At 40.4% G+C, this 27,658-nt stretch overlaps 1 protein-coding gene across 1 annotated transcript in view; it reads right to left on the reverse strand.

Annotated features, from left to right (window-relative positions):
• Window positions 1-27,658, reverse strand: part of LOC147146988 (single-stranded DNA-binding protein 2) — a 54,844-nt gene that overhangs the window by 12,608 nt on the left and 14,578 nt on the right. Inside the window, exons 2-4 of the mRNA XM_086031480.1 lie at window positions 15,542-15,614; window positions 11,881-11,942; window positions 10,999-11,083 (exon numbers count right to left, since the gene is read on the reverse strand). Of these exons, the coding sequence (XP_085887606.1) occupies window positions 10,999-11,083; window positions 11,881-11,942; window positions 15,542-15,614 (220 nt within the window). The remainder of the gene's footprint in view (window positions 1-10,998; window positions 11,084-11,880; window positions 11,943-15,541; window positions 15,615-27,658) is intronic.

Here is a 27,658-nt window from a genome sequence, read left to right on the forward strand (position 1 = left end):
GTAATTGTATATATTCTCCAGTCTCCAGTGGTGGTGACAAATATTTCACCATGCTCACAAATCCTCAGCAAAGTCCCTTTTTTTTTTTTTTTTTTTTTTTTTTTAGAAGAATTAAACTGCCTTCTGGCTTTCACATAATTTTCATAAGCAACACAAGCCAGACGCTACAGGCAATGACAACAATAACCAAAACAAGAAAACATCTGACTTTTGTTTTACATATTGGGTGCAATGGTTGTACCATTTTAGTTCTCAAGCTGTTATATATACACAACGCTGCTGAACAAAATGAAAGAGCGCATCAACGCTTGTGGTGGGAGGGAATGCCTGTCCCCGCATGGCTGGCGTGTGTCAGCTATTCTGGAAAACGACGGCTTTGATGCTGTTTCGACTGGCCCACTCGTTCTTCAGACCTGAATTCAATGGAGCAACTGCGGAACATCATGTCACAGCCACGCTTCCAGTAATTATTAGTTTTATTGAGGAAATTCACTTCCTCTGATCTATTTTTGGACTTTGATTTGACGGTGTGTGCGATTCTGAATCCAGTCAGTGGTTTCATTATTTGGGATTGTGCATATCCTATTTTATTCTCAACAAAATACACTATTACAATGGGGGCAGGTTGGCGTTGGTGTTCCATTTATTATAAGCAGTGTAGCAGTGCAGGATCTAAATCTATATGAATGGCTTTATATTAGCTAACAGGTTAACCAAAAACCAATATGGCAATTACACATTTACGGACATTGCATAATCAGTTAAAAGTGTTCGAGTCAGTGTGCCCTGATCCGACCAAGATGGAGAGGATTATCCCGACAGACAGGGCCAACCAGGGAGGAGACCAGCCCACATTATGTTTAAATTTTGAAGTATAAATATGAGGGCTGCATGTTAGACCGTGCCCCCTTTCTGCCCTCGCCAGTCTGGTGTGAGAGAATTCACAAGGATGGAAAAGCTCCCCCAGATCTGATCATTGTATGATTCCCGAACTTCAGAGATGGAAAAGAAAACAGACGAGCAAATTCAATCGACTTGTGTGAGTCTTCATTTACATTGGATACCTCCTTGGAAGATGAAACGAACACACATTGAGTAAGTAGTTGTTTTGTGAATTGCTAATTGGTTTTATACCCTCGAGACCTGCAAACATTCCAACAAAACTATTCAATGTAGTTGTCCAATTTATCATTTGTAACTTTACCCCCAAAAATCCATATCAATAATAAATGCAATCCCACCAATAGCCTGGCAACAACTGGAAATACAAATAAATAGGTCCCAATGTCTAAAACTACTACAGGAAGATTTTGTCAAAAAGCCAAATAATGTTTTAGAGGCAGTCTTTGGTGTTGTTGGCATTAGTGTGTTTATTGTGAAATCTTCCCGCATGCATCTTTAAATTTGGCTGTTCGACATATCAGCAGTACCAAAAATTGCTCAAACAGTAAACATTTCAGCACTGACTTGAAGTGTGTACAATGAACTCATAGCAAATCGTTTCATTAAATTAGAGTTAACCAGGACGATTAGAGATTTCAAGACAGAAATAAAAACAGAAGTGATGAGATTTCAATTGATTTCAGTCAAAAAATATATATATATATCTCTCTGGCCCTGGCAATCGTGTCTCTTGATTTCACCCATCTTTTCCGTTTTTATCACCTTGAGGAGAAAATGATCCCCTTGTGCTGCCATTATAGCTGATTATCAGCTAAAACAGCAATTCTAATCTACCTGACTTGGCGAGGCGATTACAGGTAGGACGCTATCAGCTACTCAGTGGGGATGGAGGTACACTGCTTGTTTATCACCGATGTCATTATCGACCCCCGGTAAACATCTCTGGCGATTGATGGCCCATTGTGAGATGTGAGGTGGTGCTGCGGGCTGATGCGCTGTCAGATACATGCAACGGGCTGAAAATGATAGCCGGTGTGGTGCTGGAGAGTCACACTTGAGCACAAGTCTCTATCTCACTTGGCTTCACCACGCTACGGGGGAGATAAGGGGCAGGGACGCAACAGAGCGGAGAGGAGGAAGATTATAGACGCACTTTGGGAAGAAGAGGATGCTGTGTCATGCTGTGTCATATCCTTACACGCTGCTATTAAAGTGCACTATAGTCCTAACAGTAGGGTAGCGCAGTGATAACTGTTGCTGGGTTTCGTGCAGACGGCACAGGCTTGATTCCGTGTCCGTGGCCCAATTGCTGAATGGAGTTGTTCCTTCCATTTCCCAGATGGCCACCACAACCCTGAGAGTGCAGAAGTAACGTCTCTCTTACCCTAACTGTGGTGACAAGAGACCATTTGGCGGCTAACCGCTAACCAGATGGCAGCTAGCGTGTGAAGCTTATGTAGCTGTATACTACATTCAGAACTCCTTGTCAAACATTGTGAATATTTGAGAACATGCAAATCTAAGTCGTTTGTTTGCACACACACAAAAAAAAAAAAAATGCTTGATACATCGTAGCATCCAGATGCACAGTCTTCTTCGTGTTGTCAGTAAAACTATTGAATAGAGACCTTAAAGTCTAAAGAAAATTCAAAACAGTCATGCAGGTTCAATACTTTGTACTCTGGGGTGCATTTTGTCACCTTTATCAAAGACAACAACAGAAGACTACACAGCCCGAGTCTACCGAGGTGCTCCGACAGCTCTCGCAGGAAAATGTTGACATCACATACGATGGCAATTCTGAACTTCACGTCCCAATTGCTAATTTAGCAATATTCATATATATAATATTCAGGATTGTTGTTGTAGTTTGGAATGGTACTGCATCATAATTGAAGGTCGGTGCACAATGTCCTCCCTCTCATATAGCTGAATGAAGTGACCAAAATAAATGCAACTACACTCTCTACATTACACTGCAGCGCAGTTACACTATAAGCAGGAATAACCAGGACTGGTCGCAGCTCACATATAGACAAACAACCATTCCGTGGATGTTATTAGAGTGTGCGGGGAAGACAGAGCGGCCAGAATATGCAAAATATCAGACAGCAAAGCCAGAGAAACAAATTGATTTCTTATTGCCTGCTACAACAGAATTCTTTGCTGGTAACGCTTTGACTGGGAGTTTTTCATCTTTGGTTTATGGTTGAAAACTCCTGCGCCTTCCTGGCCCAAATAGCTTGTTGTCATTCTTCCTCTGCCCTCAGTTACAGCAAGCTCTCCCTTCCACTTTGTGGCGTTCTCTCGTGTCAGTTGAGGGGGAGCAAGGCGCGCATATGTCAGCAATCACACAAACACACCCATCCACCTACATGTCCGAACACGTACGTGATATGACTCGGTGTGCAACTGTGCCCCCCTCGGAGATTAGCAAGATAGTTAAGACTAAAGGCAAACGAAAGGGAGAATAGGATGTGATAATACAAGAAGGGAAGGCTTCCATATATACGAGAAGGACCGAAAAAGGACTGAAAAAAGAACGGGGCGAAACTTGTTTTGCGATAGCAAAGGAGATTGCGAGAACCAATTCCAACCCCGGCACCAACTGTGGAGTTTTCCATGTTATTTTTTTTCCCCATCTCTCCTTCCTCACTGGGCTCCCTGCTCCTCATTGCCATGGCGATGATGCCACAGTGAGTCACCTGCACATCTCCCTCCTCCTCTTTCTAAACAGTGCCAAGGAACACTGGAGGATGGAGAGAGGAGGAGAGACGGCTCTGTTTCCTTGGCAACAGGCTGGGGGTCTCTGCATCCCCCCCCCCCCCTTGGTTCACAACTGCTTGGAAGCAGCTCGCTACCCACAATGCTTTGAGACAACAGGGTCTCTAATTCTCACAACAAACACACTGACAGGTCCAAGTTCAAGGAAGGAATTTTGTGATATGTCCCCCAAAGAGGATCTAGAATTTTATGACGACAGAAAAAAAAATTGATATGCAATAGAATGTATACAATGTCTATAAATTCACAATGGCAAAAATGTTGAGACCTTAAAGCGGAAGTCAACCCAAACATATTTTTTTCAAGAATATGTTCCCAGCAGGCCCACTAGTTGAAACACGGCATTCTGATTAATTTTGTGTTTGTGGAATATAAATTAAGCAGCAAAATGTACTCGTTTTTTAGCCATCTCTGGGGGCGGCCATTTTGTCTTCTGTCGACTGAAAATGACATCACAACTGCTTACAACGACCAATCACGGCTGACCTGTTTTCTGAATCAGAGCCGAGATTGGTCGTTGTGAGCAGTTGTGATGTCATTTTCAGTCGACAGGAGACAAAATGGCCGCCCCCAGAGATGACTAAAAACGAGTGGATTAACACTTATTCCACAAACGCAATATTTACCAGAATGCCTTTTTTCAACTAGTGGGCCTGCTGGGAACATATTCTTGAAAAAAATATGTTTGGGTTGACTCCCGCTTTAAAAGCTCTAAATTGGGGGATCTGCAATGTTTTGTTGGTAATGCAACAAAATATAATCTTCAAATTGTTTATCCACTGCCTAGCATGTGCGTTCTAAGTTAATGTTACAGGAAAGCGACAATTTATTTTCTAATATTTCCAAAGAAGAGATGTCAATTTCAGAGACTCAAAACAGCGACACAGTGTCTGAACCATCTTCACTGTTCTAGTGGAAAACATCAATAATTTAAAATAACAGAATCTTCCAAACAATCCGCAGCATGAGCTCCGAAATAATGGTACCATTGTAATGCAAACAGTGGAGAGAAAACAAAAGAATCCACCTTTTTATCCAAATTTGCACCAAAAGTTAACATGCTCTTGCTTGTCTCGTGCCTTTGTGTATTTTGTTTTAAGTCACAAACATCCTCCTTCCCACATATATAGACTAGAGAGTCTGCTGCTGTTCCTGTCATTCCGTTTGCATACACACGCAGGAGTGTGTGAGAGAGTATAAGGCCGGGCAGTGTGAGGCATTGCATTTTTATCAAAGTAGGCGGCTCTCTGCTTCGTGAGCTCTCCGGTTCGTTTCTAACGGCCGCGTGTCTGCCATCTCCCACACTGATGTTGTGTAATGATAGCAGGCAGGCTTCTTACAAGAACACTGCCGCCTATATACCACATCAACTATCCCTCGATCCATTTTGAGGACCGCTTATCCTCACTGCAGGTTGCAGGTGAGCTGGAGCCTACGCCAGCTGACTTTCTGCTCGCGTCAACAGTTTTGAAATGCCGGAAAAGAAAAATTGTCGGAGCAATATTGTTTATCCAGCAATGGGGTTTTGGAGCTTCTTAATAATGATCGAAGGGCTGACTTGGAGCCAGTCACAAGAAGGAGTCATGCGTATCGCATGCGACAACACTCCTTTCAACTCATTTCAGCAAACAGTGACAATTGTCTGCTGTTGACCTGCCAGAGCAGTTTTTCGGTCGCGCTGTCCCAAGTCTTAAATGCAAAGTTAGACGGGATGGGCACTGGGGTCGAGTTCAATGAAACAAAACATGTCTTTTTTTCTAGCTTCACTAAAATGATTGGCTTTATTTATTTTTATTTATTTTCTGTAACTCAGTAATAATGTCTTTCACTACCCCTTCCAATTACTTCAAGCTTAATTTTGCGGTTATTCCACAGTGAAACCCATTGGAGCCATCTAAAGTGCAAAACCCTCTTTTAAATATGGCGGTCTCCACCACTTTTGCACCTGTGGCCAACAACGCCCCAATTCGCTCAAACTTTTATAGTAAACACACAATAATCAAATGATTGAGGTGTTGCATTTGTTTCAAGAAAATATGTTTCTATGCAATACATAATATATATATATATATATATATATATATATATATATATATATATATATATATATTTGTCAACATTTCTCATGCTTGAATGGACTTGTTATTCCCCACACTTAAGTGATATAGTTGATGTTTTTTTTTTAATAAATGACATTATTATGTCTATATTTTAGCTGGAATGACAATCTGATCATATATTGGACTTAAAGGGGAAGTCAACATTGTTGCGCATGTTCTATGCGCCTTCACTAGTCTAAAATCCAGACGTTTTCAGCCATCCCAGGGGGCGGCCATATTGTCACTTCTATCGACTGAAAATGACATCACGGTTTCTCAGGGCTCAGGTAATGACCAATCGTGGCTCACCTATTTTCTGAAGCTGAGCCATGATTGGTCATTAGCTGAGCAACTTGTGATGCCATTTTCAGACAATGACAAAATGGCCGCCGACACCTGAGATGGCTAAAAAAGTGTGGATTTTGCTGCTTCATATTCCACAAATGCAAACTTAATCAGAATGGCATGTTTCAAGGAGTTGGCCTGCATAGAACATATTCTTGTAAAGAAAATGTGTGGGTTGACTTCCTATTTAATCTAAAAAAAAAACAAAAAAAAAAAAAAAAAACTCTTTTGTCAAACTTTTGACACACTTTTGTCAAACCGAAGGGTCAGATCTGGCCTGCATTATTTTATGTGGCACACTAAAGGAAATCATGTCTGTCTACTTCATGTTTCTTGTTAAAATCTGTAACAAAATTGTCTATTGTCTTCATGTTTTCTAATGTTGAGATATTGTTATCACCAACCTTTTTTTTTACTTAATAAAATGAACAACAGTTGCACTTCCTGCCTTCCTTGACTTTCTATTTCAGAACTAGTTATCCATCAATTTGAGGTGTTGTATGAGGTGATTATACATTTGTATGCTTTCAAGAGTATTGACAGACCTCTGATGGAAACAATGACTACAAAGTGGTCCAACTACCTAAAAAAATTGGTTAGACCATCTGGAAAGTTTAATTTCATAGGTCACTCAAAGACATACTCTTCTCTCTTTAAACATATATCCTTTTTTTTTTTTTTCCTGGGGATACATTTTCAACCAACAGCTCGCTTCCGTTATTAAGCACGTTCTTATCAGGGCTTGCACAGCACAACCAGCGCAAGTGTCAGACACTGATAATCTTCTGAATTCAGGAGTTGGGCATCACCCTCGTTTTTCCATCCCAGCAGAACCTGCTAACTCTAGTTCGCTTCATGATCTTGGACTGCTCGTCTATTCTGAAGAAAATTGACCGACTTAGCAAATTGTAAACGCAGACCCTCAAACAGTGAGACAAGCGCACCCGTACGCACTTATCGGAAAATATAGAGACGATGAAATAATGTATGTATAATTGTTGGAGTGCAATAAAAGACGGACATTCTGATAAAAGTAACCAATCAACATTTTGTATTACATTAAAATGCAGAATGGCAGGAGCACAGTGTGAATTCAAAGACACCATAGACTGTATCAGTCATTTCAAACTCTACAACAATATTACCAACTTTTTAAGTACCAACACTAAGTCCTCTTCAACATGGCCACGTGTGGATAAAGCATCTAAAAATAACTTGTTTTTATGACATCATGGCCTCTCGCAAATGGAATCCATTCATTTACTTTGGAGAACACAATTTACAAAGCACTTAACAGAGCTGCAAACGGCAAATCTGATGCCTGAAAAGCCTTTCGCTGAAGTTAAAAGATCAATAAAATTGCATCTCACTTCACTCACTTTCAGTGGTCTGTCTTGCCGCGGAAGGGAAGCCGTCACGAGTACATTCTACAACATGGTAGTGAAAATGGATTTTCTTCGTCAAAATGCTGACAATTAGCCCCAGAAAAGAATACAAAGATAACAGGGATAGGCGCCAAACATTGACACCGATATTAATTACAACTTCACTCGCTGATTAGCTACCTGCAGGTAATTACTGTACATTCACAAGGTCTGATTAAAATCAGTGTCAAAGTAAAGAAAGTACAGAAAAGAAGCCATCAAAAAATGTAGCTACAATAGTATTTTGAACACTAAACGCAATTGTCCTTTCATTTGATTCTAATTGAGCGACAGATACAGTATCTGAGTAGTGCCTCTGATTGGATCTCAGCGGCAGTGTGGAATTGAAGGTGTTGATTGAAAGTGACCTCAGTCTAATTACAATTGGTCTAATTGTACCTCTCTGATTACATGCCTGCAGGAAATGTACAAACTAAGTCCCTAAGATAGCTTCAGAGCAATTCGTGAGTTGATTCTGATCGCAGGAGAAGAAACGATACACCGCTAGTGTTTAAGATTTACGAAAACGTACATCTATATGTTCGTGTCGCATCTTTTTCTCTTCCCGCCATTCTATCTTCTTCCCTGTCCCTGACAACGGAGGTCACGCTGCCCTCCAGCTTCCGTCCCTGCAGCCTCGGGATGACATCATCACCGAGCCGCCTCGTCCTTGGAGCGACGATTCATCACCCCGATCATCAGCGGCATCACCTGGCTGCGCGCGCACAGGCAGGCAGGCGCGCGTGCACATCACTTGCACAAGTCGAGAGCCTGCTGCGGCTCTGCAGGATGGCAAGAGTAAAAAAAGGAGGGATAACGCAGAGAAGGAGATGTGGAGGGAAGGAAGATCCTGCTGGGGTAGGCAGAAATGTCCTGACCTGTGCACTCGCTACTATACATCTCAATAAAGCCCAATCCAGACAAATGTGATGAGTCAGACCGGAGGATACTGGGGAAGAGCAGGGCACTGAAAACCATCAATGCATTTGTCCTCCTAGAACTTCCCTCGGGCAAAAAAAAAAAAAAAGCACACGTACAGTGTGTCCTCTCCCTTGGACACGAGTTCTTGAATCAGAAATTCACTTTGGCAATCCTCGCTTTATTCCAGATGCTGGATGACAAACATTGCAGCACATGGAAGCACACTGAGAGTGGAAGAAAATGTTTTTTTGTTCAAAATTTCAGAGGTCGATACTACAGATGGGCATTGGGCTAATCCGCAGCAGTCCATCAAGTAGTGCAATTTGCTAGTTGCAACCAAGGAGTGGATTTGATCTATTTCGCATTGAACACAAGGACAGTTTTCAGAATTTTGATGATGATTACATTCTTGTGAAGTTTTTTTTTAATTTTTTTTATTCGAAATTCAGCTTTAATAGACTTCCATTACACAGTAAAAAAAAGTTGAGTAAAGTCAAAATTTCAAGGGGAAAAAAAAAAAAAAGACTTTTAATTAATTTGAAGTTGGGCAATTCAACAAAATAGTTTAAGCTTTGCTGATGTGAACATTTGGCTTTCCTGCATTTTCAACAAAGAAATACGAGTTTACATTGTGCCCCACCTTAAAGATATATGTAAAAACAACTCAGCAAATGGTTTTGGAACAAACAACTTGCTTGATTTGCTGTGCTAACTAATATTGTTGCCATGAATGTCAATAATTTGTATTATAAAATTGCCCCTATCTAAATTACCGTTTTTGGTCCAAAAAATACAAGTTGTGTTTTTTTAAAGCTGCACTCCGCAGGATTTTGCGGTTGTAATCGCTACTGCCGCCTGTGGCCGAAAAATGAACACTCACACTCCTTTTTACATGTGCGCAATGTCGGTCATGAGCAAGTTTTCCTTTTTTTCCTCCACTTGTCATAGTATTCACGGGTGTCTGCTAGACGGCGGTCTCATCTGAGCATATGTAGAATCCATTATGGCGAAATAATAGCTTCTGGTCACGACTCTGTGAGACAACAACGAGACCGAGCATGACGTCACATCCGCAGAAAACGTGCGGGAAAATTCGAACTCGATTCCAGTCTGAAAATTATTTTCCAGAAACTTGCAAGAAGACCCATTGCGAACAGCTCAAGTGTTAATCTGCTATTTATCAGATGTGTGAGTCATAAATGGTCAAATGAAAAAAGGCTATCGTAAAGGCAATCAGCCCATTTTTGTTTGGGTATTTTCTAGTATGGAATGTCAGGAAAAAAAATAAAAAATCAGAAAATCGACCCGAGGTTTTCTTACAAGTCTTTTGGGGGGGGGGGGGGGTCTACTGCTGTAATTTATGTTGTGCACTTTATACCGTTACACATGTTTGAAGTGTTACTTTTGCTTTCTTTTGGCTTCTCCCATATAATGAGTCAAGTTGTTGCCGCTTGCACGATGTTTACTTCAATATTTTTACATGAGATATAAACTGCCCCAGGGCAGCCCCAATGGAGCACCTTTGATTACAACCTAACGCTGCACTATTCATTCTTTCATCACACACTCGCCATCCCCGCAAGATGAATTGCACAGCGCAAGTCTATAAAAAAAAAGATTCTGGATTATGGTTTGTAGTCTTGTAGGAAATGAAGAGAGTGACCGTCATGCCCAAAAGTATTCATATCAAGGCCAAACTGAATATGCAATCATACAGCATTTGGGAAATGTTTTAGTTGGGAATGACCCAAGAAAGACAAAAGATTCTTTTTTTTAAATATATTTTGCCCACAATATTCATCCTCTTTCTAAGTACAGGCATATGCAATGTTCTCAATTTAGACATTATCCAATCGTAGAAGTTTGATCTTAAGAGAGGTGCAAATGATTTGTTTAGCTTTTGCTGCAGGTTTTGTAAAAGCAAAACAAAATGCTACCTTTTAAAGGGTAAAAATCAAATTGGTGAATATTACAAAACATTTTACAGTGTCTCTATGATTTCTTGTGCTATTTCCAACTAAATTATGCCCATTCAAAAATGAAAAAAAAAATCACTTCAACCCCAAATTTGGCCAGGGCATGAACAATTTGGTTTTAACTCTAGTTCATTTTGTCTCCATCTAGGTATTTATACTCCCCAGACAACAGTCTCTCCTGTGCTTTCCCAAATTCAACCTTTTCTCAAACATATTCAAGAATTTCAAGCACCCTTGGGAATCCCGGAAGTTCCAGGGCATTTACGTCCCAATGGAGCACTTGCTATTACATTTTTTTCTCTTTAATCTTTAATCAAACGCACATATTTCATCACTGCGAGATAACACTGCTGTGAAAAGGTAAACAGATTGTTTATGCAAAATGGCGTGTACCCTTTTGAGAGCGTGTGTATACATTGCAGGAAGACAATGTATTCACGCCAATAAACAAGGTTATGTCGCGATAAACTTTTTCCCCCGGATAAACTTGGCATCATGTGTCGTAAACGAGAGAGCAAAAGTAATGCTCCGTGACTGTTGACTCACGTAGTCGTGGAAGGCCTTGGCCTCGCTGGAGTGCTCACACGTGTCTCTTCTCTCTGGGGCTGCGCAGTAAAGGTCCCAGAAAACACTGCAAACACCACAACACTTACATTACACTCTAGCTTCTTTTTCAGTTGTAGACATCCAGCACATGAACAAAATAGTGTATTTGTTTCTTGTAAAATATCATCTTTCATAATACGTGTTGTTGACCGTGATCAAGGGTCTGGCATTTTGAACTTTTTTAAGGTGACAGGCAGACGTGGGCATTCCGTCAGTACGGACCCAGACAAAAAAAAAAATAAAAATACAAAATTTGAACAATGCTAGTCAATCTGGTGACCTCTGGTTCTAAATCTCAGTTCATATCCTCCAGGCCTTCTCCTTTTTTAGGTTGTTCCAGACGGTCAAGGAAGCTTTTACTGTTCACTGGTCCCACAGACCGCAATGACATTGTCCCACATTGTTTTTATTTCACCAATCAACACATGTGTGTGCCTGTTTTTTTGCTTTTTTTAAATGTTTTTTTACTTTATTTGGCCGTGTTTCTGCTTGTGCTGCGAATGCGTGTGATCTAGTAAGTAGCATGTTCCCAACGCTGATTGGCTGTCGCCGACGCGCCGCTGCCGAAGGAGAAGAAAAAGCAGAAGAAGAAGGTCTGATGGTCCTAAACTAGCGGCGACTAACTGTAATTTGGCAATGACGGAAACGCGGCTAAAATAACGGTGACAGCGCGACGGACTGGTGATGATGGAGAAATGGCCCTGCCGCTGGCAAATGACGAATGATGTACCAGCACAATTTACTAACGCATCCACCTTCGGTGACAGTTAAGGTATGACTAGACAAACAATGTGACTTGAATCATTAAAGACAATAACTTACCACCACCAAGAGTGGAGAAACCCTGGAGGTTCTCCTAATGTGATGTTCTTCTCCCATCGGATCTAGACAAACCGGGAGATAGAACAAGAAGCTTTAGTTAACACTGGAAAAAAAAAACAAAAAAAAAAACAAGCCACCAGACACAATATTATGTTAAGTCACATTACGTTGAGAGAGAGAGAGAGATCTTAAATGATAGGTCAGTCTTTGTCTGCGATCTCTTTCTATCCACAACAACCTGAGGGCGTGTTGGGGTGAGATGAGGTAATGGACATGTACGAGCCTGAGAAGCACATTTAAAAATCCCAAACACACGTCCTGTTATTCGCCGATCCCTCTTTCGTCTCCTCGTCTTCATTTTTCCTTGCAGTGCTTCATAGTGGAAACGTTTCCCAAGAAATGACTGCTTTTTGAGATTTTACAGTCCGTTAAGGATGATGTAATAATGGGAATTCTAGTACCTGGACATGAAGTAGAAAATATTGTAAGCTTCCCTTCTCATATTTACATTCGAACAAGGAAACCGGCAATTACTAACAAAATATTACGCTACAGTACTAAGCAGAGAAAAGCGTTGCCTCTAATTTCCATGGTTAGAATTACAAATGATCGAGTAAATATGTGTTTTGATTAATCCGTGACTAACCTATATTAATTAATGATTGTTTATGCGCCTTCTTTCCAACATTATTACTCAATGTTTATAATTCACACTTGATGTACTGTACATCAAAGGGCTGATGCTAACCTGTCTGAGCTAGTAAAACGTATGCTAAAGAGTTACAGCAAGGGTAAGTAAGCATTCAGTATAACGCAATCAGTCAACTTCCAATGTGTTGCTACCTCGTTTGTGTTAAAGTAGCAGCAGTTTGAAGGTTTATAAATACGTCTGCTCATTTCTGTTAGCTTGCCTATGGAGTTTTTTTTTTTGTTCATTAAATGTTTGCACTAAGCAAGCGGTCTTTCATAAAACACAATTATATGGTTTGGTTGAACAGTTTAACGTCAGAATATGCTATCTTTAATTAGTTTACTGTAAACTTCAGGTTAATAATTTGATTCTTGTTGAAGGGAGATCTCTGGAAAAAAAAAAAGGAGTCTTGCACGATATTCTGACGTTCATAGTGAGTGCAAATTTTGAGCCATGCTTGTTTATCTAAAACTACGGTTGGATTCAGAACTGTGCAAATGAAGCAGTGCTTGCTATTAATTGCACAGAAGTTGCTTTTCGTTTTAAGTTAACCGTCTTTCTTTTTAATTGTCTCGATATTTAGTAAAAAAAAAAAAAAAAAAGTACTACGCATTATTGCAATCATTGTATTTCGTATTTGAGAAGCACAAGTGCAAATGCTCTGCAAGTGTCCTATATTTAAAAAAAAAAAAAAAAGCATGTTAGTGTTAATCAGGTATTGTCTTTGCCAAATTGAAAAAAAAATACAAATGTACTTTGAGAACAGGTTATTTGCTTGCTTTTTAGGTGCGGAAAAAGGTAACTAACAAATCTGTGAGGCAAGATTTATCGGTGTCTGTTGAAAAGTCTGCGGCAGCGTCAGAAAGGTGCAGAGGGAGTTCAGACGCACAAATCAGTTGGGATATACTGTACAGTCCTGTACGCACTGACTCAGTGAAGGTCATTGACTAACGCAGCAATGACGTCAGCCCGTATACTTGAAGTTGAAATATGTCCACACACCGCACATTTAAAGCCACAGACAGACACTCTAAAAGTCTGCATCATCATCATCATCATCATCTCATACTGGTCTATTTCTGAAAGCGTGAATTGTCTTGTTGGTTTCTAAATGATCCAAACATTTGATATGGATAAAAGAAGACTGAGTCATCTGTTTTACCAGAAGCAAGACAGATAACAAGAAAGAGTGGAACACTGCAATTTTAGTCAGGCTGTCCTGACCTCACTTGCAGGTCAAATAGACTTTTAAAGGAATGCTTTGCTTTGAAGCTCATTGGTGTGGGCTGAGGAAGGAAGTGTCTCTCTTACTGTGCATGTTTCAACAGCTCCGGCAAATACATTTGTTGACTTGCAACATTAATGTGGCATGCAAATCGGTTTTGTTTTTGATCCAATCACTGTGTGGTGAAATTTGAAAATTCAAAACCCTTGAGGTCACAATTCAGAAATTGACCACAGTTTGGGGTACAGAAATTCAGCTGTTGAAACATTTCAGCAAATTTTGCAAGCTCTTGCTAACATTAGAGGACCAGGTATCCCCTTTTCTCGAGGTGTTACAAAAAACGATTTCAATCATAAAATCGGTTTTCATTTAAAAGATCTGCGTGCATGTCGTATAATCAATTCAAATCATTCAACTTGAATGGCGTTCATTGATTAGCGTGGATGAGACTGTTGGGATACAACAAGGGATATGCCGGGCGAGGCTGCGATGATGATAAATGCACCCATGCTCTCATATGTCGATCTCACTCGGGCCACTTTTTAAATTTTTTTTTATTTTGTCGAAGTTGGTAGTCAAAAACGCTAAATTATAGTCGGACCGGCCTATAGGCGATGACTATTTGCCAAACAAAATGGCGGATAAACGGACAGCGGAAGGGTACCCCGGCTGTAGGCGGAAGGCAATAAACGGACCGCAAATTTTTAGTAAAATGCCTAGCTCTGCCGAATCGAATCGTTCTTGAATTGTACCACACCCCATGTATCGAGATACGCATTGAATTGTCTTTTAGTGGAGGCATGCACACTCTATCATTGTACCAAGCCATTGTGCGATCTTTTTACATATTTTATGTTTGTGCTTTTCTCCATACAGCCGTCATTTTTTTCTGTAGAAATTGCTTTAATCGTAAAAACGCTAGTGTTGTGGTGCAACATGCTTTATGGTTTAGTATTTTAGTCTGGTCTACTTCCTGAGGCGGCGGATGCTCTGTAAACAGATGTGGATGATTAAAAAGGTAGATAACAGGCCTTTAAAGTTGTGTCTTGCTCCACCCGACTAGCCCAGCTAAGACTGTGTTCACACTTGTTGCACGCTTCGCTAATGCATTCCCACAAACAACGCCGCCTATGCTTTTCATTTTCCACATGTGGGGAGGGGGGAGCAAAGAGCAAAGTTTTAGCGCATGTGCACACTCATAAAGTTAAAACGATGAGAATTGGTGCCAGCGGATGATGCAACCTTTTCCATCCCCCGTCCCTTTGTTCTCTTACCACAAGCCTGGATCCACTGTCCTCTAAAATGGTAATTTACTGTTACTCGGGCCGAGCCACCATAATCTACTGACCTCCTTTTCACCTTATCACCTTTTTACCTCAGCTGAATTACTGCAAGGACACACTTCCATCCAGGGAGGAGTAATGGAAGGAGAGATAAGGACGCAAGTAAGAGAGGTAGGATGAAAGCTAACCACAAAGGACAAAATTGCGCTTTTGTCGAGATCAGAGGATGATGTCATAGGAAAGATCCCAGCTCCAAGAAGTCACGCTCCAGTTCCGCAAAATGCAACACAAATGTTAATAAATAAATAAATAAATACTGCTTATCTGCTTCTACCAACATGTTGGCTCAGCACTTTCTGCCCTGGCTAATTCAATCAGCTGTTACATTCACGGGACACGCCGCACAAGGGTCAGACTATTTGTCGGAATGTGCTCAACATGCACAGCATCCTGGTGACTTACCTCTGAGAGGAAAGTCTGTGCTGACTTCTGGGCTCCTACATGCAGCAGGTACTCGTACACATATAACGCTAACCTGCACATAAAGCACAAGGGTGATAAGTGAATATATCATTTAAAACAGATGAGAACGCAACCACGATGAAACGCGCAAGGGTGCCACAGTCGAGTCACAAAGTAAAAGTCGCATGAGAAACCGAAGAAATAGTAACTCCAAAAATGAACAACCATCATAAATACAGGTGCGAGTCATTTTCATTTCTAAACCAAAACCCATCTTTTATTGAAAGGACAGGTTGCTTTCTTTGAAACCAAGTGAAAACTATGCTTTGGTGAGAGTATATGAACTACGACAATCAGCCATTCATGTCTGGCAGTGTAATTGGATTCCAAGCTAATAGAAAATGTCAGCCTCCCAAAAAGGAATACTATTACAGGAGGAAGAAAAACAATTGCGATGCAGATGCAAGTGAAATAAATTCATTCATTTCAAATCAACAATCAAGGATTAAATAATATAATGCTGGCGGGATAACAAAAGTGGAACTTGGAAATGTGGATCTTTCTTATTGGCTTTTGCAATGTTGGGAAACAATCTTTTGGCAAAGGACACATTCAGATTTTTACATCTCTTTTGCAAATGATTTGCAATATGTTCTATGCGCTTTCACTAGTCTCAACATGGCATTCTGGTTAACATTACATTTGTGGAATATAAGCAGCAAAAGTCACCTGCTTTTTGCCATCTCGGGGTGTGGCCATTTTGTCACTTCTGTCGACTGAAAATGACATCACAGTTGCTTAGGACACTGAGCAACTGTGATGTCATTTTCAGTCGGCAGCAAGTGCCAAAATGGCTGCCCCCTGAGTTTTTTTTTTTTTTTTTCTACTACTCTATATATATACTGTATACATACTGTCACCTAAATTTACTGATTCACAGAGCAATGACTAACATGAATCAAAAAAAATCCTTTGTTAGACTTGAAATTCTATTATAGAATGTTAATTCTATTGCAGAATTAGTATTTTGATGCTTGAGCTCTACCAAGTTCCTTACATTTAAAGATGTCATCTATACACGTTTAAAACTTAACACCCCCCCCCCCCCTAAAATAAAAAATAAAAAGTTTGCAAAGCTAAAGTAACCAATAGCCAAAAATGACCCAATGTGTATACTGGCGTACAGAAAAGGTTGACTCTCCTTTAAAGGGTGCTACCAACCTACTAATTCTAGTCTAGTCCGGACTCTTCTTAAATGAACAAAAAAAAAAACTCCCCAGACTGTCTGCCTGTCCTGAAGTTGATGGACTTTGCACCTTTCTGCATGGTACATGCCCTCCTCTGTCCCTCTCCCACATTCCCATTCATCTTCCTTGTCACTTTCTTCTCAGTTTCCTGCTGTCCCTGAGCCAACTTCCGTTTCACTCTGTACTCCATTCTCCCACGTTTGTTGAATGGTAAGAGGAGGTGTGCAGCACTGTGCCAACCTTCCCACACCACCGTCCCTCATGTGGTTGTAGTGATGTCTCACTGAACAGACAAAAACAAAATCATGCTCTGCGACAAAGTAAACCAAACAAAGAAAAGCTTGACAAAACTCTCACCGCCTCTACAATGGAACATGAGAAAAATGGGCCCACTCAACCCAATTCCCCTCTATAATGTTCAACTATTGGGCGGCGATGCATATTTAAATTTGTATCTGACTTGTCAAATTCAGATAAAAGCATACAACTCCATAAGGAAATGATTGCATGTTTTTGCCATATGCATGTTGAAAAGGGCAGTATCGCCAAATCGATATTTTTTCGATATTTTGTGCAGCCCTAAACTGTCCACACAGAGATGTAAAAATTACAGTGCAGTCTTTCCAAACTTGACCTTTGGGCCACATATTTTCATCCACATCACAACAAATATCTTCTCGTGATGAAAAAATGATGTAAACAGAGAGCGTTAAAGTCACTCAGGATTTAGCTTATGATTGACTAATTGAGATTTTCGGAAGTTACAGTACAAGTTGGAAGAAACTGGGACAATAGTGAAATAGAGGAACATGCACCTGGGAAAATAATGGAATATTATGCAACAGATTTGAAAAAGCAAGATATTATGTAAGAGAATTGTTTGTTGTCTGCTCCAAGAATGAGCCAAGGCAAATGTGCTGTGCCTTGTGCTATAGCCTAAAATCCACAAGCTTTTGGCCTTCAAAACGTCTGAAAAAACACATACAGGAAGGTGGATTGTTCACAAGTTAATTTGGCTTTTTTTTTTTTTTTTTTAGCAACACTAGATAATAATGTATTACAATAGTCGCAGAGCTATGGGAATACATTGCTTTTGAAAGCAAGGCCAAGTGTTTTTTTTTTTCTTCTTTTCAGAATGAGCACCATGTAAGATGATAAAAGAGGGAAACTATTTTGCAGTTTTGTTGTCGTTATTGTTGTTGATGTTTAACCAACTTATCCAAACAGGTATTGTACATAAGTGACAGAAAAAAATACATTTTCACTTGAAAATGAGATTGTTTGTACTTTTACCTAATTAAATGAGTTGAATCAGTACTACTGCTGTTATCAATATTTTTACACACGTATCTGTACAACAGGTAAGCACTTTTTGGCACCCCTGCCAGTATGTGGCCATCTAAAATTATTAGCTTCACTTCAGTTAAACTGAAAAGTTTGACCTTAAAAAGATTTTCCAAATACTCAATCATGTGACATTTGACCTTGAAAAAGGGTAAGGCATCACATTAAGGATGAGGGCAGAGAAAAAAGGTGATTACAAGGAGGAAAAGCAAACTTCGAAGGAGAACACGCCAAAGTATTTTTGAAAGAAACTGACGGGGCGAATTCCATCCCTGCCTCCAAACTTGATTTAAATGCATGGTAACTAGAAACACATAAATCAGGCATCTCTGTCTGAGTCCTATCTCTTTTTTTATTAAACGCACAGCAACATTGGGCAGAGCTGGAGTAGGTCTGATAAGCAGGATGCAAAGCAACACATGGAGGCACTTTCTCAGAATTTAATATCGACCAAACGTTAACACGTCGCTGCTAATTTCCTTAAAAGACACGTTAAAAAAAAAAATTTAAAAAAAGGCTTCGAAAAGACTAGCCTAGCTCACACTGATCCCTCGTTGTTAATTTCCCACTTTTTCACTTGATAAAAAAAGCTCTCAGCTATGTGGAGGTGGACTGACACACAGTCCAAATACAGAGCCCAGATAAGCTTTAAGGATTAGAGGAGTGGGGACTGCTCAAGGTTAAGAATCATCCATATTGGACACAATAAAGTGACAGAATTACGGCTTTTGCTATTAATCAAACTGTCCGTATGAATAGTCTTTGCATTAGTAATTGCTTTAAGGCAGGTGGTGCAATTTGGACCGAATCGAGGTAAATTAAAGCTTTTGTTGTTGGATACAACCTATTCATTTGTACCGCATATCCGTCTAACCTGGTAAGCTGTGTTGGACTTAAGAAGACCACTCGTCATTAATTACACATTTAACCAGAGTCAAGGAGCCACCAGTTTCCCTTGTCTTCATGAGTGTGAGGTGACAAGGTATAAGTGGAGGAGGTGAACCAGCCTTAAGCTCCCTGCCTGACCTTTTTCTCCTTCATATTGAAGTGTTTGTGTACGCTCCGACTCACGTCTAATCAAATTCATATTTGGATCCAACACTTATCCTGGCTGCTGCTGCTCTGCAAAGAAACTGACAACCAGAAAAGGCAGATGAATTAAATACATAAATAAATAAATAAATAAATAAAGGTAACAGTACCTTGTAAAATGGACTTCAAATTTCACACGGACGAAAGATTTTGACGAAGATTCTAGTTTTGATCGACTGATTCATTGAATCACTTTTATTATTCAGAACATAGAAAACAAACAAACAAACGAAGAAATGAAAAGTTTGAAAAGTACTGTAAATATCCCATACAGAGACATTATTAATGGCTGGTCTGAAAAGGAGTAAGAAGGTCTAAAAACGTGTTTGTGGGCTGATAGAGAACAACTTGACAATTACTGCATGTCCAAGTGCTGGATAGGACTTAAACCAATCGACTTTAACTTTCAAATCATCACTAATCATGTATTTCGTCTTTTAATCGGCCAATTTAGAGGGGACTTCCGACTCTCCCATTTGCTGCCGTTGTCAAACAAAAAAGTACTGTGGAGCAGTGAAATGTCTGTCCAACAGGGCGGCACGGTTTTCACACCATTGCACGGGTCAGACAGTACAAATATAAGCCGGTTGTGAGAGGACGTAGCAGTTAGCCTTGCTGGCTTCGGCTATTCCGATCGGCACTAGTCCCAATAGATTCATACAAGAAGTACATCAGGACTGGCGATGCAAAACCGAAGCTTTATCTTCATTGCCAAAATGTTACGTCTAATGCACCGACAACAGCTGTGCGTTGTTAACGAGAACTTTATTCATCATTTAAGTTGGGTGGTACAACACAACAATATGGCAAGACTGATGTCAGTATACTACACGGCCATATGGAATGCTACAAGCCTGTGGAAATATTTGACCAAAAATGAGACCCACTTAAGTGTATCCTCAAATACAACAAAAGCAAAATAGAAACAGTGAAACAGAGAAATGTTTCATTTCAAATGTTTTCATTTTGCCTACGATGTCCCATACTGTCAGTCCGTGAAATTATGTCTTTCTGCGCCACCCGTCAATGGTGCAAAAAAAAAAAAAAAATGTTTGGAGTCTGCTACTATGCTGTAAAAATATCAATGACATCATCAATGAATCGACTTTGACTCCACATTGATCACATTATGGTCGACTACTGAAAATACAGAGAATGTTGTGTCGTCACAACTTTAGAGCTTTTTGTGCACTAAAAGTCACCTAAAAAGTCAAATATGTTAAAAAAAATAGATATATATAATTATAATTTTATATATTTATATATATAGTATCTATCATCGAGTGCATGTTCTTTTTCAAAAAGCTCTTATTTCATCTTCTTTTAGACAATTATTGAATTTTGATGAATAGATTTAAGGACATTGATTAAACAAGTTTTACATCCAATCGCCCAGATTTTATATTTTTAATCAAATTCCAGACACAGACATGAGGTTGACTCAAATACGACGTGGAAAACATAGTTAAGATCAAAGTAGGTAATGTGTTCTATCATAAAGAAGCGTTTGACATCAGGGTGTCATAGAAAGTCTCACAGATCTGTTATGTGACACGCTGAGAGAGAAGATCAGAAAGAAACCCCAAAATCCACATGGGGCGTCCAGAGGTGAAGGCCTCTAGCTGATGACATGAATACTTGCGAGTGAGAGCCGAGCATGTTCATATTCTGAATGTTGTAGCTGCACATCGAGCAGAAGCTTACTTAGCATAACACCCTGCTGTGACCTCCTTCTCCACTTCAACACAAAATTCAACTCGGCTTCAATGCTGAGGCTTAACTTGGCTACGTTTGTTAAAAGAAGCGAAAACCTGAACGCAGGTACGTGCTTTGAAGTACGGCATGCACCGTATTATATTTGTCGTGAATTTCCGGTATTTTAGGGTAGTTGGAACAATCAAGCAGTAATCCTAGATTGAACAGAGTTGCAGTTAATAAGTTCAAAAACTCGAATTATCGTCTACAAATGATTAACCACTAAAAAAAAAACAAAAAAAACCCCTCATTTACCCTAAAAAAAAAAAATACTTTGAATTCTTCTTGGTGTGTCTTTCTGACAATTTATAATCATAATTTATAACTAAACCTATAAGAAATTTGAATGCAGTCCGTCTCCGACATGACTTTGGACCGCCTCGAAAGGGCCAGCATCAAAGACACCGATCTCCCCCCGCATCAAAGACACACCACCTGTGGATGAGTTGAGTCCCGGCTGCTTTGCCCCTGTGCTCTAGACAACTCGAGTCCAAACAGAGAGCGACTCGCACAAAAGAGTTTGCGGTGATCAAGCCAGTACGCCCACTGAGGACAACCCCCGCGAGTGAGGGCCAAACACTTTCCCTGATTAATCAAGGCTCGCAGCACGGCTTTATGTGCCATTAAGAGCTGCGCTAAATGACTCCACTTCATTCATTAAAGTGGAGCATCCTCCGCGGGTCGGAGCAGCTCTCCAGGAAGGCAGACGGACATGAGAGGGCGCCGGGGCACAGAGCGGGAGAAAGCTAGGGGCACCGAGGCAAGATGAGCAACAGCGAATATAGACCCATTACTATGCTGAATAATTCATTTGAAATGCAGCGCTTCAAGAAAACATCAGCGGAAAAAAAAAAACACGAGGACTCCTTCAAAATCTTTCTTTTTTTTTTTTTTTTTTTTTGGATGAAGAGTATCTTCAGAATATTTACGAACAAACAATCTAAGAATTCCGCTACTCTGCAGGCTAAACACTTGATGAGGAAAATTGAGGCCGCCGCCGATTAATCCCCGTGGCATTATCGTTCCACTAAAGTATAATTGAATCCGTGCAGGGGCCGACTAGGTGCGAGCGCATTCACGGTAGCTGACGCAAAATGTGCACAGAATGTATCCAAAGTGACGCATGTCCTCTGACAGGGGAAGAGAAAGAAACCAAAAGTAAGTCTGGTGCGAAGGAAACTGATGGATAACGCCACGCATGTGAGCAGCAATGTGAAGAACACCGAGCGAGTGAGACGAAACGAGGGAGATGGAGATGGAGAAAGCAAAAGGGCGAGAGCGAGAGAGAGGGCGAGAGAGTGAATGATTAATGAAAGGCGCAGGGAAGCATAGCGAGAGGAGGTCAAAACGGGGCACGAGAGGAGCGATGCCGCTGCCTGGGAGCAAAGCTAAGGAGCACAACGTTGTAAACATGCATACACATTTAGCAGCGAGACCCTTTGAATGGGATGTTGATGTCAGGTTGATGCATAGAACAGTGCATTGAAAGGAAGCCATTGAAAATGTTAAAAGCTACACGGCTGCAGAGGCTGAGGTGCTTTGCGGGGGTATTTATTTACCTTCAACCAATATCAATTATTGAAGATTACACGTTTGTATTGGTGAGCAAATGTTGGGGCGGGGGGAATTTGAAAATGTGCACCTGTATACCTCATGTGTCTTAAATATACAGTATACCTTGCTCGGTGTTTTAGCATAATGTACTTTTTGTTGGTTTGACTTTCTTCAAATGTTTCCTGATCTTAATCATCTATCCATTTTCTATATTGCTTTATCCTCATTGTATTTATTAGAGATGTTCAATACCACTATTTTTCAGAGCCATACCAGTACGAGTATTCACTCTGAGTACTCACCAATACCAACGATAACTGTAGTACTTTTAATGTATAAGACGCCACTGAACACAATGATAAAAAAAAAAAAAAATACAAAGACCTTTGTTTCTGACACAGCTAAAGATTCGCCGGTGCCTCAAACTGCCACAGTATAGCGCCAACTACTGTTGAGGAGGACTTGTGATGTCATTTTCAGTCAACAGAAGACAAAATTGGCCACCCCCAGAGATGGCTAAAATCGAGAGCATTCTGCTGCTTAACTTATATTCCACAAACGCAAAATTAATCAGAATGCCGTGTTTCAACTAGTGGGCCTGCTGGGAACATATTCTTGAAAAAAATATGTTAGGGTTGAATTCCGCTTTAAATATGTAGCTAGTATCAGCACCCTCCATGAGTACCCGATACCTTAAAATAACGCCGGTTTCGGCTCGATACCAATACCTGTGTGTTGGTCCTCATCCATGCCTAATGTTTGTCCTAATTCGAATCTTTCATTCTAAATTGACAGCAGAGCACCACGGTGGTTGGGATGGCAGGCCTCATTGTCAGCAGATCTGGGTTTGAATCGCCATTGGAAAATCACTGAGTGGGTTTTAGCCTGTGCTTACATGGCTTTTCTCCGAGAACTCCCGACTTCCTCCCGCATTCCGAAAAACACGTTAGACTAATTGTAGACTCTAATGTGTCCATTGGTGGGAATGTGAGTGTGAATAGTTGTTTGTCTGTAACGTCTGTGTCCTCCGATTGACCTCTTTGCCGAGTTCATATGGGTTAGGCTCCAGTTTCCAATGATACTCATGAAAACTAGTGTAGCCCTATGGAGAATGAATGGGTGGAGACTGACTGGGGCATAAAATTCTATTGCCTCTTAGTGAGGTATGCTGGTTCAATTTTGAACACACATTGATCTAAGCAAATATATTTTTTGTCTGACAAAAGGATACGAACACAAGTGGGGTGGATGTGCGAAGCAAGCACCTGTTTGGCTTTTGACCCCAGCTACTTCAAGTCTTGTGGATCTAATACTGTATTACAAACAATTGCTTGGGTTGTTTCTGTTACTAATAACGAATCCACAAAATGCTGTCAAACTCTAGATATCAACTGCCACTGGTCAAGTGTTTAAAATTGTCACAGTGTTGAGCTGAAAATTCCAATTTTTAGGCCATCTTGGGATACTGGGCCTTGAGGATCGGCGTTTGATACCTGTGATTTAGAGACTTTCCTTTTTTTTTTCCCCCCGCTAACTCTTGACTCTGAAGAAGGTGAGTTGGGTAACATTAAGGTTTAGATATTAGAGAAATATGAACTTTTAATTGAAATAATAAAGTTTGTTGCATACTCTCTTCATTCTCCTACCGGCTATATCTATCAAATTGATGCTTTCGATTAATTTCCAAGTGGGGCTGTGCGCTGTCTATAAATCACTAGCTTTTCACGGATGCATCCCTAATTGGCATTTTTGCTGATGATCATAAATTGAATCTATAGTCTCCATTACGCTTCCAAGGAATCCCCCAAGGTCCCTCTAATGGCTTCTGCTAAATGCAGCAGGCTTGTAGTGCAATTCCTATAAAGTGTTTTCTCTCGGAGGTTCCTGCAGCAGGTTTGGGGATGTAGCTGAGTGTTGGGCGGAGCAGTAAAAAGTTCACTCCAGCTTTGAAGATTAGTGAGACACATCATAATCCCGCATGGAAACAGTCTGAGGGGAAGACATTTGTACTCAAATAAACTTTGTTTCATCTACTGGTGTTCCATGTTTTGTCTGCACTGAAATGGTCTTACGCACAGCTTTGCCGAGCAAATGTTTGTCATAGTCGTTATCCCCCCCCCTCACTTCCACAGCACACAGAGAAGCTCTTAGTCGTCCTTTCTAGAGATTTGGACAGAGGGGCGTATTGCTCCAGTTCCAGTTCGGCACGATCCAGCCTGTGGCGGTGGAGTTGAACCACAACATCCTAATGGTTGCTGACAGAGGATGGCTAAGGAGAAAATGTTTGCAGTCAGCAGTCTCTTGACATGAAAGTAAAGAAGCGGCTCACTGTAAAAACGTCCACCCCCTGCAAAGGGAAGAATTCTCAAATGAAAAGGTCACACGTGAGAGTTTAAGTCCAAAGAATGAAGTTCATATCCTGATGGGGAGGAACAGTCATGAAGTCATGTGTTCTTTGGCTCACCTATTGTTTACATTTCATTAAGTCCATATCCCAGAATTTGCCCAATGGCACTAACCTTTGGGATAAGTGAATGCAAACTGAAAATGCAGAAAAAAAATCTAATTGAGAAGAAGGATCAAAAAGGCTGTAGAATGTCCTTGTTTTTTTTTTTTCCTTTGAGGAACGTGTGCTTTCAGTCGCATTTCAAAGCCCGACTGGCGTCTTATGTTGAGTTAAAAAAAAACAAAAAAAAAAAGTTTTACAAAATAGTGCTTATTTGGCCTGCTAGGGAAGAAAATTGTGTCTGAGGAAAAAAAAATGTAGGAATAATATTATTCCCAAAAGTTAATAACTGTAATATGTAGTCATATTTTGGCAGTTACATTAGTGTGTGACTGTAACGATGCACTCACTCTTGACAATGGGGACTACTGTATACTGAAAATGCTAAATTATGCCATAAAAAACAAGCAGAAGCACAAAAACAAAAATATTTTCAATTAAATATTAAAGCATGTCCACGCTCCTTTGCATGAAATCATAGAAAATCAACTAAAACAGGCTGATTTAGAAGGATGATGAGACTTAATTAAATGACATGTACTGTATTTCACTTCTTGCGCTCATTTCTCGAGTTATGAAGACAATGTTTGTGACCACCAAATTGGCTCATAACTTTTTGAGTTCTGATGGCAACAACCCACTTACACCCAAAAATGTCGACAAAAACTCAGCTGTCTGGGGGTAGTAACCTCGGATGACTTTCCACCAGGAACACAAGTGAACAAAGCAACCACAGATAACAGCATGCATATCAAGCTTCGTCAAGATACCACAAGAACCACAAGTTTAACTGCAGCTACAAACATCCACCCTGGCGCACAGTGTCTACACCCAAAAGCATTAGTGAAGACAAATAATTAACCGAAATTATATAACGTGGAAAACACACCCGAGAAATGTTTCGTTACTATAGGCACTATAAACACAAACATGTAGGCATCTGGGCTACATCACAAACTAGGGACAGGCATTTCATTTTTAAGTATGTGATTGCTAAGAATTTGGACGTTTGCATTTTGGGCCGGAGAACGCAGGACAAGATTTTCTTTCTTTTTTTTTTTTTTTTTTAAAGGACGGACTAAGCAAGGACAGAAGCGTTTTTTTTATCCGTCCTTGTAATCATCCCTAAGAGGGTCAAGTACTGACTGACGTGTTGCGTTGAGTTCTTTTAAAAAGAAAGACCACTGTTCTCTTCTGTGATACCACAGAGCCGCCTTTCTTTAAAAGGACGAGGACGGACGGGGTCGGAGGACGACTATTATTCGGAATAAGGACAAATGGACGATGACAAAACGGCGCCCATGTCGCGGACGGAGGACGGAGCGGCAAAATAGGATAAAGTGCCTGTCTCTGTGTTTGCATGTGTTTGACTGTTTAGTGTGTCTTGAAACAAGAGTTCAAATTAAAGCGCACTACTCAATTGCAACCAGCAGAGGCGCTGTTGATTCCATTTCAGCTAATATTCTAAAGAACATTATGAACTTTAGCTACCGTACATCAACACAGACTTACAAAATAGCACAACTCCCCCTGGCGGCAGTTAGCGTGCACAATACAACACGTGGGAATGGTAGTTGACAATATAAATACATTAGGAAATAGTTCCCACCCCTAAACAAAACGGCATTGAGAAACTTCTGTTCATCACTGAGACTGTGAATGATCATTCCAGTAATGCCATTTATCAATCCTAAACCTAAATCAACCAGAATAGAACACTGCAAGAACACAAGTATTTCCATTTTGACAAAGTGATTAAAGCAAACATTTTGACAGATGAATCAATGAGGGCTTGTCTCCGCTAATAAAAGCAGAATGTAAATCACATGTACTTGTGCTGAATCTGTAATGGGCACACGACTTGGTAGTTATTCTACAAAACACTATGAATGACAAGATCAATTGCAACAAGTACTTGTAGTAAAGACTCCCATTTATCTTCAATGGAGACCGATAACACACCAGTGAATCTCTGTGACTGCCGAGTACTGCCGGTAGATTGGTTGGTGGGCTTTGTTGCAATACTGGCAGGATGCAGAAAATCACTGTGGCAGGAATTAAGACTTGAGCAGACAACACAATAAGGAAAGACACCTCTAAAGCAATCACCCTCACACAATGAGGCTCAGTGAAACAGTTGTCGTTCTGTCAGCAGCGGCGAGACTTGACTGTCTCAGCGCAGACAACAATGCCTGGTGCTCAGATAACAGGAAATGCCAGCTTATCGTAGTGCAGGGGCAACAGACGCATGTGGTGAGCAACCAACAGACTCAATGCAATGATATTTAAACAAATCATGGGTTTATGACGTTGACATTTTTCCACAGTAAGGGAAGAATATAACACAAGGACGGGATTGAGAGGGGTTGAGTTTGGAAACAAGCGGAAGCGAATGCCTCCTTTCCTTGATTTTTAGTTCCATTTCATTGGGTTTGATTTGTTTAGATTGAGTCACCTCTCAAGGGAAATTTGTTTAATTTCACACATGGAAGAACACAAATGAATTGTTGGGAGTGATTTCCTTGTTCAACTTTGTCTCCACGCTATTCCAGTAAATCTTCAATTCGAGAAAACCATAAAGTTGAAGAGCTCGGTAAACTAGCGGAAGCGATCATGTCA

This window comes from Filicampus tigris, chromosome 5 (assembly GCF_054856515.1).
Source record: "Filicampus tigris isolate MCC_2025a chromosome 5, RoL_Ftig_1.0, whole genome shotgun sequence".
Lineage (NCBI taxonomy): Eukaryota > Metazoa > Chordata > Actinopteri > Syngnathiformes > Syngnathidae > Filicampus > Filicampus tigris.